Source organism: Anser cygnoides, chromosome 5 (assembly GCF_040182565.1).
Source record: "Anser cygnoides isolate HZ-2024a breed goose chromosome 5, Taihu_goose_T2T_genome, whole genome shotgun sequence".
NCBI lineage: Eukaryota > Metazoa > Chordata > Aves > Anseriformes > Anatidae > Anser > Anser cygnoides.
Genome location: NC_089877.1, coordinates 62,906,847 through 62,921,158, shown reverse-complemented (window position 1 = coordinate 62,921,158; position 14,312 = coordinate 62,906,847). Strand labels below are relative to the sequence as shown.

At 57.2% G+C, this 14,312-nt stretch overlaps 1 protein-coding gene across 4 annotated transcripts in view; it reads left to right on the top strand.

The window, feature by feature from the left end:
• SAMD4A (sterile alpha motif domain containing 4A) overlaps nt 1-8,501 on the top strand; it is an 83,322-nt gene extending 74,821 nt beyond the window's left edge. For 2 of the 4 annotated variants that reach the window (XM_066998612.1, XM_066998610.1), the window contains 4 exons: nt 740-941; nt 1,392-1,518; nt 2,951-3,034; nt 5,069-8,501. In XM_066998612.1, the coding sequence (XP_066854713.1) occupies nt 740-941; nt 1,392-1,518; nt 2,951-3,034; nt 5,069-5,097 (442 nt within the window). In that variant the 3' untranslated portion in view covers nt 5,098-8,501. Of the gene's footprint in view, nt 1-739; nt 942-1,391; nt 1,519-2,950; nt 4,085-5,068 lie in introns of those variants that run through there. The other 2 variants (XM_066998611.1, XM_066998609.1) reach the window with 1 other exon arrangement.
• The last annotated feature ends 5,811 nt before the right edge of the window (nt 8,502-14,312 follow it).

Below are 14,312 nucleotides of genomic sequence, written 5' to 3'. Positions count from 1 at the left end.
CCTGGCATGAGTTGGAGATGCCAGCTCGAAATAGTCGCGGTCCCTTTGGCAGAGCCGCCAGGGAGATGCTCTTGAGCTGCTCTTGAGTTCCCTTGCTGCCTCTGGGTGGTGGCGGTTTGCACTTTGCGTTTCTTCCGAGCCTCCTGCTCCCGGGACGCCACGGGCGAGCAGGGCCACGCGGCCAATTCTGCTTTTCTCATGGAGCTCGTGGGCTGAATGGCAAGAGCGCTTTTTTGGCCGAGGTTTAAAGAAACTCAGCTGTGCTTCCGCCTAGCAGATTGATCCAGTTTTGGGATCCCAGCCCGCTCGTGTCTTCTGAGCGTGGTCGGAAACCCGCTGCGTGGCTTTCCGAGGATTATCCGGTCGTTTTTGTCTCGTTCCTCTCTTTGCTTTTAAACACACAAAACCACCGTGGGGAGGGATGCTGGCACAGCCGACCCTGCGGGGCTCAGGCGGTTTCGTGTCCTGAGCTCGGGGTCTGCCCGAATGGAAGGAGGAAGTTAAAACACAAGCAACGAGGCACCACAATTAAGTGTGTTATTTCAGCTTGCATATGAAAACAGGCCCACTTTGCACGAGTAAAATAACCCTAAAAAAATAACTGTTAACCTGGGAAGTGCGGGAGGGAGACTCCCGCAAGAGGAAGGATGCTGCGGGACCGCTCTGCGGGCCGGGGTCCGCAGCGGGACCTCCTTACACCCACCACGACCTCTCACCCCTTCGCTTTGTGTCTCCGCAGCCGAGGCTTTGGCCAGTCCAACTCCTTGCCGACAGCCGGATCCGCAGGGGCAGGGCTGGGCAGGCGAAACCCCCGCCAGTTCCAGATCCCCTCCCGCAACCTCCCCACCGCCCGCCTGGGGCTGCTGGGTCCCAGCGGGCTGCTGGGCACCCCCCAGCGCAGCCCCGCCGCCAGCCCCGCCATCCTCAAGCAAGGCAGACAGGTTGGTCACAGCTTGATACGGTTTCTTTGCTTTTCCTCCTCAAATTTGTCCGGATCCCCCGTTTTTAAGCCCAAGGAGTGTGTGCAGGGTGCTGGGTTACCTGCGGGCACTCCCCTCCCTGCAGAGGGACAGGGAAAAGGGAGGTGGGGTGCGGACGGAGGGGAGCACAAGGCCACTTGGAGGGGGAAAATGAGCCCAGGGGGGTACTGTCGTATCTGTGTGGGGGTATGTGAAACTCCCAGGGCTGTATTAATAAAAATACAGGGCAGGAGGGCGAAGGGGCTCAGACCGGTGGGGTTGGCAGCATCGCTGTCCCCACGGACAGTGTCGTACATCTCAACCTTTTTATATCTCACACCTTTTTACATCTTACACCTTTTTACATCTCACACCTTTTTACATCTCACGCTGTTTCACATCTCACGCCATTCCTTTGTTCGCACCCCGCAGAACCTCTGGTTTGCCAACCCTGGGGGCAGCAACAGCATGCCCAGCCGGAGCCACAGCTCGGTGCAAAGGACGCGCTCGCTGCCGGTGCACACCTCCCCGCAGACCATGCTGATGTTCCAGCAGCCAGGTAGGAAGCAAACGTTCGCCTTTTCGCTTTGCCACACCTTGAAGGGACGAGTGTCCGTGGCGTGGAAGCAGCCACCGGGGTGCCCTTGGTCAGAGCACGGGGACGGTTCGAAGCAGGGACGGTGCCCGACCCTATAAATAGCAGCTTGGCTGTGCCAGTGCCTCGCCTCGCTCCCTTCTTGGGGGATTTGTGTCACGGGGGGACGCTGTGGCTCTGCGACCACTTTTGGGTTGCACGTGGAGCGGGGCACACAGTGAGGAGAAGTGACCTGATGCAGTTGAGGGCAATTCTTTTTGTAATGAAGGTGAATGTTGCCTGCAGAGCTCCCTTCCCAAACACCCTGAAAACGTTCCTGTATGTAGGAGCGTCCTCTGATTCGGGGTGGGTCTTGCAGAGTGACCGTCCTTCCCATGGGGATGCGCATCCCCTTTTCTCTGTGCATCCCTCCATCAGTCCTCTGAGCGTGGCTTTTCTTACCGATGCACTTTCCATAGCAGTTCATCCGCGGTGTTTGAACCGCGCCGTTTTGGCAGCAGAGGTCCTGCATGGCAAAAGCAGCGCCTGTTCTCGGGCGCTGGTCAAACCCCAGGACAAGGGCGCGTTTCTGCAGGCCCTGGGGGTGGATCAATGGGTTTCTCTTCGCGTGTTGAATGAGGGCATAGAAGGATTAGGGAGCAGCGTTGCCAAAGATGCAGACCAAGCCACGAGGAGAAGAAGCAATAACGTGACGCTGGGCTCCCAGGCACCTTTTCATGGCGTGCCACCAAGCAGCTAGAAACCTGTGACGGAGCGTTCCTGCTCCCGAGCAAGCTTTTGCAGGCAGAGGAGAGGCAGAGGGAGCCAAATGGCCCCGCTCGGGCTGCGGGCACAGCCCCAGGACGGAGCCAAACCCCTGCTGGGCTCTGGGCACCACAGGGTTTCCTTGCTGGGGTCCTGCAAACCCCGGGGCTGGGTGGGGTTGGGGGCCGAGTGCGGCCTCACACGTGTGTGCTATTTAAAGCTTGCACCGGAGCACCGTTTGACCCACGGGCTGAAATACCGCCCGGGCTGGGGCCGCGTATCGGTTACCAGCGGGGTATTTAGGGAAGGAGCGGCGCCTTTTGGCCACCGATGGGAAAGCCGAGGGGCTCAGCAGCAGCCCCCCCCCCAGCCCTCGTGTCCATCCGTCTGCTGTTGCGATACCAAATTACACCTCCTTGCTAGCAAATACGGGGGGGAAGTGACGGTTTTGGCAAACTCCTCTTGCCTGAGGTTATTGCATCGGAAAGCGAAGCGCCAAATCCAGTGACCTTGGGATGCGGGTGGGTCTTGGCTGGGGTTGGAGAAACCCAACCCAAGGGCATTTCCCAACCCCGTAAGTGCCCGCTGGGGCACGGGGCAGGGTCCCCAGCGCGTCCCCTGACCGGGGTCTCCTGTCCCTGTCTCTTTGCAGAGTTCCAGGTGCCGGTGACTGAACCTGACATCAACAACAGGCTGGAGTCCCTGTGCCTGAGCATGACGGAGCACGCGCTCAGCGGTGAGCACTCCCTCCTCCTCGGGCTCTTCCAGCACGTCCAGGCGGCCTCGGCCGAGCCCCCCGGGAGCTGCCCCGCGCCCCCCAAGGGCTGGGACAGGCTGTGGCTCTGAGGGACGGGCCGGGATGGACGCTGCTCCCGGGGAGGGGGTCTCGGCAAGCCGCGTCGGGGCAGAGGGGTAAAACCAAACGCAGGGATCGCGGCCAGCACTAGCACAGCCTGTGCTTCTTAGCCACTAGTTAGCTTGCTAACCGTAATTAGTGGTAGCTCACTAGTCCGCTGTTAGTTAGCGATAAAGCCACCTGGTTCACAGGCTTTGGAGCATTTTTACCCCTCTGCCAGCCCTGGCCCCGCTCTGCTGGGGGATCCGGGAGTCCCGAGGCACGGGGCTGGAGCCGTCCCGTTGCGGTCGCAGCGCCAGCGATGCTGGCAGCCCGGGACACCCATGGGGACGAGGTGTGGGGAGGGAGGAGGGCCAGGCTGCAGCACGGGCAGGGAAGGTGGGAGAGGAGAGCCCCAGGAGGCACCACACGCGCCCCCGACCGATGCACCGGACCTGCCAGCGCGGATGGCGCGGGAGCCCCCAGCCCAGCCCGCAAAGATGGGACGAGCTCAGCAGCCTGCGGCGCGCAGACCCTCCCGAATAACCAGCTCGTGCCTCGCGCCCTGAAAGTCGCGGACGGACGGACGGTGGAGGACGGGAGCCCACGGGGAGGACGGGTGCCCCCGGCGCGGCTCCCTGCAGCGATGGCACGGCCCGTCCCGGGGAGAGAGAGAGAGAGACGCGGGAGCGAGGACTGTACGAGGCAGCAGGGTGCTGGCAGCACCCCTGGCCGTGAAAACAAGGACACTGCTGTTACCCGAAGCGTTCCTCCGGCGTGTGCCCAGGCGAGGCTTAACTGTGTTGTTCCTCCGCAGGGTACTGCTCCTCCGAGTTATTTTTTTCCAGGTCGCATACCCCAAGCCTCTCCAAAGCGGTCGTGCTATAAATAGCTCTGCAAAAAAAAAATAATAATAATAATAATAAACCTTTGGGGGAAAAAAAAAAAAAAGAGAGTAACAAACCTGTTTGTTTTCAAGTCTTAAATTCCACCCGGCCGAGCTGAAGGAGAGGCGGCAGCGGTGCTCGGGGCGGTGTAACAGGCAGCGCTCTGTTCGGGTGCCGCGGCGGGCAGCCCCGCAACAAAACCCGCTGTGTCCTGCCTCCACGTGCCCCCCCCCGAGCATAACGCAGCCCGTTCTGCATCGTGCAGGGTGGCGGAGGAGCGGGCAGCACCGCTGTGCGCCCCGGGGCTTTGGGATGGGGTCCTGGGGGGCCGCCGAGGAGCTCTTGGGCTCTGCCCTGGCTCCCACAGGGGAGCATCTCGTGTTGTGGGGAGCCGGCCCGGAGGGCTGGAAATGGGGTCGGGGTGTGCTTTCTGCCCCAGTAAAAGCCCCCGGTGTGCTGGGGAGGAGGGGAGGGAGATGCTCGAGGCAGGTTCGTTTGTGCAGTTTTGGGATGGGTCGCGCATCCCGCACTGCCGGGCTCTGGGCTGCGGCTGGACGCGTCCCTGCTGGGACGGGGGCTGGGGGCTGTGGATAGCCAGAAAAACCTGCGGGTTTTTTTTTTCTCATCCCTGCAGCACAGGCGTTGCTGGGCTGGATTAGCTGGGGAGGGGACAAGGCAGAACCCCGGGGCCAGCTCCATCCCTGTCCCCATGCGCCGGGATGGGGAGGGTCCCAAACTCTCACCCACATCGCCACAAGCCCAAGCTGCTCCTGAAAAAAGTGACCTGGGGACAGGGCAGGAACAACATCCCAGGCTGGTGGTGTTACCCTCCAGGGGTGGGACAGGGACTGGCGGGGCTGCTCTGACATGGAGCAGTGCGGGGACAAGCACCAGGGCAGCACCAGCACCCCCAAAACCCTCCCACACCCCACTGGGAGGATGGAAGGGGAAGGAATAACCCCATCTCACTGCAGGGCATCACTGGGGGGGGGGGAGCGGAGCAGCGTGAGCCCCCAGGGCCCTTCTAATTTTCCCTTCCTGCTTGCAGATGGTGTCGACCGGACCTCCACGATCTAGAGGACGGCGCGGCGGCGGCGCTGGCCAGGAGAACAACTGCTGCGGGTCCAGCGGCGAGGTCCGGGCGCGCGCGGGAGCCTCAGCGACAGCTTGCATCCTTTTCTCTCTTTCTCTCCTCTCTCTCTCTCTCTCTCTCTCTCTCTCTCTCCTGTTTTAATTTTGTGAATGTGTAGATTGTCCTTGTGAACATATCACTAGACTTGGAATTTGTGTTGTCATTTATTACATCCATGCTAGGGGGGAAACGGCAAAAAATAAACGGCGATGATGATGGAAAAAAAAAAAAAAAAGCATGGGGAGGGTGGGGGGGATGCGGCAGGAAAGTGCTGACAGTGAGGTTTCGCCAGCGCACCGTGGGCAGACCCTGTTTCTGAACCAGGCAACGACTCAATAGCACCTGCGGGTGACCAAAGCCCTTTGGGGAGGATTTGCAAGGGCCAGGGCAAGTGGAGACCCCGCGGGTGCTGCCACCTGCCCGGTCCCTGGCCTTGTCCCATCGGTGCCATTTGCAAAAATGCCCCATGGCATCGCCGGCTCGCGTTTTGCTGAGTTCAGGGGCTGGACCAGCAGCCGAAAAAGGGCGAGCGAATTCAAAAAGAAAACAAACAAACAAAAAAAATCCAAAAAAAAAAAAAAAATCCAACAAAGCTTCCTTTCAGTTTTGCAAAGAGCACCCGAAATGGCGACCTGCCTGTTGTTTACACGGCAGCGGTGTCGAAGGGCGCGCACTCCCGCTGCCGGGGGTTGTGTCCGTCTGTCCGGCCGCCCTCGCGGTGGCCGGCTGGCCAAGGGCCCGGGGATGTCGGCGAGGGGCGATGCTGTGCGCGGTGAGTGTCCGTTTCTCTGTCTTGTGGGTAGCGGGAAGGTGCTGCATCCTGGCTTTACACATCTGCCCAGCCTGCCCGAACCGCTTCTAAATCCTATTAAAACCCCGTCAAAAAGGGGCTTTTCCAGCCCTGGGACGGCCGGGGGGGGGTCCTGGCCGCCAGGCGAGGGGAGGTCTGGGAGCGAGCACGTGTTTATCGTGCACAAATAACCAAGCGAGAGCGCAGCGAGCACCAAAAGGCCGCCCCAGTTTGGGGCACGAAACGCACCGGGGAGGGGATGTGGATTAGGGTGGCTCGTGCCCACCTCCTCTGACAGCCTTGGTGGCGGAAATTAATAACAACTCCAGAAATCCCGATTGCTCAAGGCAGGAGCGTGGTCTCCTGCGGGTTGGTTTTGCTGTAAGCGCGGCCGCAGCCCGGGCTGAGCTAAGCGAAGGCTGCGAGCGGGGTCACGGCGGCGCTGCCGGAATGGGCTCGGCCAAAAGCCTCGGTCGGCCGCTCTGCCGGGAGCGGGGTTTCGGTGCCAAGCCCTCGGCAGGGTCATTTCCAAAGCGGGCTGAGGGCTGAGCAGGGCTGGGGAGGGCTGGTGGCGGCTGCTGGCAGATCTGGAAACCCGCTTGCGATGCAGCATTTTTAAGTAGTTTTATATATATATATATATAAAAAAAAAAGTGCCAAATGTTTTATGTTTGCTATTTCTTGGTTTCCTGTTTACCGGAAGGCTTGAGGTGATGTTTACGGGAGGGAGGAGAGCGGAGGAGGAAAACCAGAGCCCAGGAGGGGCTGGGAAGTGTTGCGAGGAGCCTGAAAACGAGCGGGGCAGGGGAGGGGGCGCGGCGAGGCTGGGGGGCACCCAGCACCCGCGGCAAGCGCGAGCACCGCGGCGCCAGGCTTTCGAAAGGAAGACCCGAAGCTGAGATTCTATTTATTCCTTTGCTGAATATAGAAACAGAGGTTATCTGATTGTTAGAGAGATTATTTTGGATATATTACTTGTGAACTTGCTATGGCTGGTAACCATGATAATGTCTGTTATTAACAACCACCAAATAATTCGTTGTTGTTTTTCCTTTTTTTTTTTGTTTTTTTTCTTTTTTAAGCTTATTTTCCATTGACAGTGTATAGGTTAATAACTACTTAGTTGTGTTTGCTGTTCCTTGTTTTTAAGTAAAAAAAAAAAAAAAAAAAAGTGGCTTCAGTTACATTTTGGAAGTCCTTCCTGGCTCTGTGGGAGGCCTGTGCTGAGTGCAGGTAACAGAGCTCTGTTTAAAGATTAAAGAAAAAAAAAGAAACACACAAATAAAAATCCTAAAATTAAGAAAAAAAAAATTATTTATAAAAAAATAAAACTGAAAAAAAAAAAAAACACAGTTGCATGAATGAGGCTGTGAAGTCAAATATTTAGTAATAAAGCGGCAGTGCCTTTCTTTTTTGTATTCACCCCACGTGCAACTGTTCCCTGCGGCTCCCGGCCCGCCGGCGTTCGCCGCTTTTTGGTCTCGCCCCGCGTTGGGCGCGCGGCCCCGGCGGCTCCCACCGGCTCCTGGTGCTGATGCCCGCGGCCCCAAACCCGGCACCCCGATCCGGGCCGCGACGCTGAGGAAAAGCCCTTTTCTTTTGAGGTGTCGCCGTCCTTCTCCAGGGGGGGACGAGGCCTTCGCCGAGCCAGGAGCGCGGGCGCTTGACGCGAGCCGGCGCCTTTGGGTGCTCGGCTCGTGACACGAATCGCTGGGGGGTGCCGCCGCGGCCCCGCCACGCTGCGGCTCGCGGCCCACGGGCCAGGGTTGGGTCAGCACGTAGCGCGAGGATTTCTGTTGTCACCCTTCTCCATGTCGGGGCGCGGGGACGCGCCCTCCCCCCCACCCCCGGGTTGGCTTTCTGGATGTGCCTGATGGAAAGTAGGTCCTGCAGACGTATAATTTGCACACAGCTACGATATAACACTAAAGTTGATTTTATACAAGTCATCAGAGTTTGCAAAGTGAGTTTTATTTTTTGTATTCCTTTATCTTTACTTAAAGGTGAATGTGTATTCCTCTGGGAGGAATAGGAAGAAAAAAAAAAAAAAAACACAAAAAACAGGAATGTTAATAATGTTAAACAGAATACTTCCTCCCTTATTAATATATAACCCTTATGTATTTATGCATATTGTAAGCTTACTTTAAAGAGCTTTGAACTCTCTTCTGTTGCATGCCGTTTCCGGGCAGACTTTTATTGTACATGCATGCATTTAGTCCTGTTTTTTCTGTACAAAGTTAGTGCACAAAGAAATATTTTTGCCTAGTTAATGTTGCCAAGCAATGCATATTTTTTAAATTTTGTCATATATGGAAATAGCATGTTTGTTACATGTAAAAGCTTCCTGATATAAAGAAATACTAATGTTTGGAGATGCTGGTCTTTGCAAGTGTACAGTTTTCAAATGTTGTTACCAGTGAAACACCCTTGTGATTTAAACTTGCTCCAATGTATTTATTACTCATTTCCTCCCATGTAACTAGGAATCATGGCTATATTTCATATCAACGTTATATTGAAAGTGAAGGGAGATGATTAATACAAGGTTTTGTAACACTGGGGTGTGTCGCCTCTTTATTTACTCTCTTTTTGGCAGGTTGGCAGATGGTCGCTTAAAAAAAAAAGACACAAAATAAGTGGCCAGCCTGGTGGGGTAAAGGATGGGAGGACAGGAGTAGCTCCGCTCTGCGGGGCGGTTGTTTTAGCTTTATATAAATCCCATGGTGGGAGTTTGCTGCTTACAAATCCGCAGCATTCCCCACGCAGCCTCTTTTCTGTCCCCTTGGGCTGCCCACGCGCTGGCAGCTATGCGGATACCAGATTTCTTTGGAAATCAGCGGGAATTGGGGCTCCAGGAATTGGGGCACCGGCAGCATTTCCCATTGCACGTGGGGGAAGCGGTTTCTCAGTGAGCCCCAGCATTTGGGTCATGTTGTAAGGCTGGGCTGAATCGCTGTGAGGACCACGACTTCTGATTTTTCCCATATTTTCTCAGCTTTTGTGGGGGTCTCCAAGGGCTGGCGTGTTCCCGACAGCTCTGCTCTGGGCAGAACCAAGGAAGGGAAGAAGCGGCAGCTTTTGTTTTAGCACTAAACCTATTGCTGGGCCCTAGGAGGTAGAGCTCAGTGCGTGGTATGAGCATATCATCGTCCCACCCAGCCCCTGCTGGGCGCAGTGGCAGTACGAGCAGGATGCTTGGGACCTTGGCTGGTGGGGTTTGGGACCTCTCCAGGGGTGGCATCCTCACAACCTTGCTGTGCAGCTTGTTCTGGGCTTAGACCACCCTTACAGTAAAAAAGCAGCATTTTCTGGCATGTAAATGGAATTTCCTGGACTTCAGCTTGTGCCCATTGCCTGCTGTAGCTCTGAGAAGAACCCGGTTCTGCCTTTTTTACCCCCTTCAGGTGCTTACACTCACTTATCAATAGGAACCACCTGAGTCTCCACTTCTCCAGGCTCTCAGCCCCAGCTCCTGCAGCCTCTTCCCATAAGGACAACCGCCCTGAGCCCTAAATAAGCCTCATGGCCCATCACTGTGCTCGTGTCTCTCCTGCAGTGGGGCCACCAGCCAACCTCACCAGTGCTGAGCAAAGACCTGCAGGAGATGGTCCTCTGAATGGCTGCTGCCAGCCTTCATTGCCATGAGGGCACATCGCTGGCTCGTGGGCCACCAGAACTCCCAGGCCCTTCTCCACAAGGCTGCTCTCCAGCTGGTCGGTGTGCGGGGCTGTCCCTCCCTGGTGGCAGGACTTGCCACATCCCTTTGCTGACCCTCTCTTGGTATTTATTTCATCAGCTTGTCCGTGAGGATGCTGTAGGAGACTGTCAGAAGCTCACTAACATCGAAATAAAACACCCATTGCTTGCCCCTCGACCACTGGGCCCGTCACCTCGTTAAAGGCCGGCCAGGCCCGACGTCCCTCTGTGAGCCCCCGCTGACTGCTCCCATCACCTGCATGTCCTTTAGGTGTCGAAATGGTGCCCAGGATTAGCTCCTCCGGCACCTTCAAGCTCCCCAGCACCTCCTTCATGGGGGAAGGAGTAACATTTGCTCTCTTCCAGGCCTCAGAAACCTCCCCGATCACCGTGACCTTTCCGAGATTACCAAGAGCGGCCTCCCGCAGCACCCATGGGTGCCTTCCCTCAGGCCCCAGGACTTGTGCACAGCCACATCCCTCCCCAGACCCAACTCCAGGTGAGTTTTTGGCTTCCCAAGCCTCATCCCTGGACATTCATGCAGTGTCCCTGTCCCCCTTGGCTGCAAGCAGGAGGTGCAGCACAGCATCTCCCCTCAGCTCCTCGACCACCCGCAGCAGGAGGACGCTGTAGGTGCTCTCCAGGGACCTCCAGGATGGCTGGCACCCTGCCACGGTGTCCCTGCAGGGGACTAACATCATTCGTGAGGAAAAGACCTGCAAATATGGGCTTATTCAGGTCGTGTGAGCGCCTCATCCGCTTCTCCCTGGAAGAAACTCCCAGCAAAACCCTGCTGAGCCCGACCAGGAGGCCGAGCACCCAGCAGCATGTCCTCAAGCTCCTTCCATCTAAAGATGCTCCTGGGCAGTGCAGGAGGGGCCACCCCAGGAGGGAAAGCCTCACGGAGGTGTTGGATCCCACCCGAATTACCCTGCCCGGGAGAGCAGCACGCGGGGATCAGCACCCTCCGACCACACTGCGCCTCGCCCGCTCAAAGCGGCTAAGAAAAGCGTCACCTAAAACCCAGCGAAATGCTTTTTCCTTCCACAAACAGTCTGACTTTCCACGTACGTGCGTCTGCAGTTTGGGTTTCAAAGCACGTGTTTGTTGCGCTAATATTGAATGAAAAGGGGAAGAAAAAAAAAAAAAGGGTGGAAAATTGGAGCTGGACGGGCTGAAAGGGCTCCAAGGGAAGTCTGCAGCAGCCGTGCGGTTAGGGAAAGTCGCAGGGCCCGCTGACGGGCTAACTGGAAACAGGCTTAAAAAAGGAAAGGCCGGGGAAGAAACGTTTCCATGCTGTCAGGAGATGTTGATGCGGATCCGTCCCAGCTTTACCAGCCTGGGCTCGGGGATTACGCCACGCTTGAGCCAATTCCAGCCAGCAAGCTGGGGCAGTCGGGCTCACGCAGGCTGTGGTTTCTCACAGCCCAGCCCCTCGGAGCTGGTGGAGCAGCTGCTGGGCTGCCCCAGGCTGCGTGGCGTCCCAGGCACGTCTCACAGCAGTGTGCTGTCACCTCTGTGGGACACACAAGGCCCTCGTTCTTCTTAACAGGGTCTTTTCTGAGCCTACCGAGAAGGCAGATGAGATGCAGCCTGCTCCTGTCCTCCCGGCGTGTCCTGAGCACAGCCTCCCCGTGCAGGTGCAAAGCGCTCCGATTTACCACCGAGGGGAACAATCAACCCATCGCAGGCGGTAGGCAGGGATTTCCCATTACAGGAACGTTTAATCTGGGTGGAGAGGGCTTTATGAGACGAGGCCCTTGAGTTGGAGGAAATAATTAATTCCCCAAGGCGACTGGCTGGGGGATAACCGGGGGCTGCCTTCGAGCAAGGAACCCGCTCCCAACGCCCACCAAATCCCTGCCCTCTCCAGCAGCACGGGGCTCGCAGCCGGGGACACGAGGGCTTTGCAAGCTCATCGTGGCCTCTGTCACCCCCTCGTGATGGGAGGGCGATGCCACTGGATGCCAAACCTCAATGGGGAAGGAACACCAGAACCGGGGGCTGCGGGGGGCCGGTTGCAGCTTTGTGCAGCCCAGCCCCATCCAGCTGTGGTGGCGGAGACGTTTGGCAGCGCTTTCAGAGCCAGGCGAGGAGCGACTTCACCAGCAGGCTCAGCAGTGTCCCCGAGCTATTTTTATTTGCCTGCCTGCCAGCCAAGGGATCTGCAAATAGCTCTGTAACGTAAGGCTGGCACCGGCACCCTCGGGCGCTGGATCTGCCCTTGGATCCCCGCGCGCACGCTGCACTTTGGGGTCCTGGCGTGGGCTGGAGCCCCAGGGCAGCCTCCCATCAGCTGCAGGACCCCGGCACCCCACGGCACGCAGCTTGCAGGACTGCCAGGGGAAGGTTTATTTAGGGCTTGATGCTAAAAACCAGTGCCTGACACAACAAAGGCTCTGCCATGCGTTATTACAGGTGTGTCAAGGTGCTCTGCCCCCTCCCTGGCTCCCCACTTTCTCTTTGAAGCCTGCGCTTCCTGAGCGCCCTTCACCCCGCACCTTCACCTGCTGCTATTATCTTTCACCGCGCTGCCGACAGCTCACGTACGGACTCATTTCTTTTTTTAAGTAGCTCATCCAGCCGTGTTAGGCACCTGGCTTTGCACAGAGACGGGAGCACACTGCAGAAAGCATTTGGGGTCACGCAGGCAGTGCCAGGACATGGCCTTGCATGGCCACGGCACCACTCAAAGACCCTATAGCACCCCAGCCCTCCGACCCTGCTTTCAGCCAAAACCAAAGTCTCTGGCTGTAAGGACTGTAATGAAAGCCTGCCACATGCAAGCCTTATGGAGCCATACAGCCTTAAATCCATACTATATCAGTCTCTATATCTATAGGTCTCATTGGCAGGGTCTGCAGCCTTACAAAGATGAGGCCGCTCCTCTGCGCATCCCAGCAAGGCACCTGGTGAGCGAGGCTTACACAAGTCTATCGCGGACCCATCCCTGCCCAATTTGGGGGTCAAGCATCCCTCTCCCTGCGGCAAGCAGTGGGAGATGCCCACGGCTCTGCCCCTGCTTAGGAAGGGGCTGAAAGCCAGGCGCAGGCAGAGCAGGGCCTGATGCTGCACCGGCGGGCAGCGTTTGCAGCGTGGGTGCCTGCAGGAGCAAAGCAGCATTCCCCTTCTTGCCTCTAAGAAAACACCCTGCTGCGCTATCCTGTTCGGAGAACAAATTGCCCAGCTCAGCCAGAATTCCCACTTTTATACAGAGATTTTTGACCAATTTTAATAAAATGGAAGATCATCCCGGCAGCTTAGCCCCCTGCTTTTTGAGAGTCCACCGCCGCCTCCAGCCCTGCGCAGGGGCTCCCGATGCAGCATCGCCCCGCGGTGGGGCTGGGTGCCCCCATCCCACCCTTGTCCCCCTGCCTGGCTTCGGGCAAGCCCGAGGCCTCGCAGCCGCCCCAAAAATTGCTTCCAGCCCCGTGAAAGCTCTCACTCCTCTCCTGCGAGAGCTCCAGGCCGGGCTCAGCAGAGGGAGCCACAGACTGTGCGTGCCCGGCTGCGGCTGGGGCGCTGCCACCCAGCCAGGGCCTCTTGCCCTGTTGCTCCTCTTGCTCCTCGGGGTGTAAATGAGCATGGCCCGAGCATCGCCGAGCTGAAGAACAGGATCTCTGCGACCAGCTGTCATTCCCACTGCTGCCGCTTTCCTGCAAAACCCTGCCCTGTCTGAGTTTCTTCTTTCCTCCATTCTCATTGATCCCACATGGTAGCAGTCACTGCCCCCCCAGTTTCACCTCCCCAGTGACAAGCAGTGGGGACAACCGGAGCAGGAGGCTCCCGGCCAGGTGTGCAGGGGCCTCAGCGGTGCACAGCCAGGGCTGACACCCCCACGGAGCTCGGATCCAGGTCCCCGTGGGAAGGGTTGATGCAGGGCTAAGGCTGTAACCCTGCACAGCCTGAAAAGCAAGCGGAGATCCTGCAGGCCCTAACTGCATCCCGCAGGTACATCACAACAGTGACACCAACAGGACAGGTGTTGGAGGCAATGTTTTTTTTGTCTCCTGGTAATTAGCATATCCCCGGACCACAAAACTGGTGATTTTTATGGCTAGAGCAGGAGGAGCATGCTAAGGATGAACTCTGCCTCCTGCAGCAGGTGAAAGCCACCGGTCTTTTATATCATCGGTTTTAATATAAAGATAACACCCCGCCTCCCCAGCCTTTCCTTGACTAAAGTGTAATAGCCTTGCTAACGCTGGGTGCTGATTACATCATTTTTGCAGGAAATACAGAACCCTTTTCCCATGCATGGATCTGCTGCAGGGTGTGCTGACACCTGCACCAGGACCTTGGTCCCCAGCTCCTGCAGCTCCCAGCACTGTTCTTGTACCCTGAAAGGGGTTTGGGTGCACACGGGTGATGGAGAAATGGGGAGAGGGTTGGAAAAAGAGCCCCTGGGCAATCTCAAGTGCCTCCCTGGTGCGGAGGGGACAAAGCCAGACAGCCCCACTGCTCTGTCACTCGTGGAGGCTAGGCAGAGGGAACCCCCGCAGGAATTGCTGCCTTGCTGGCATTAGGACAGCCCAGGGAAAAGAAGTAAGACTCTGGTTTGCCTTAGCACTTTTAAAACAGTTTAATAAATAGGCCTGTGTAGCTCAATGACTCTTATGGCAGGGTTTTAACCTTCGCTTTCCTGTTGCAATTGGAGCAGCGGTGCAGAGA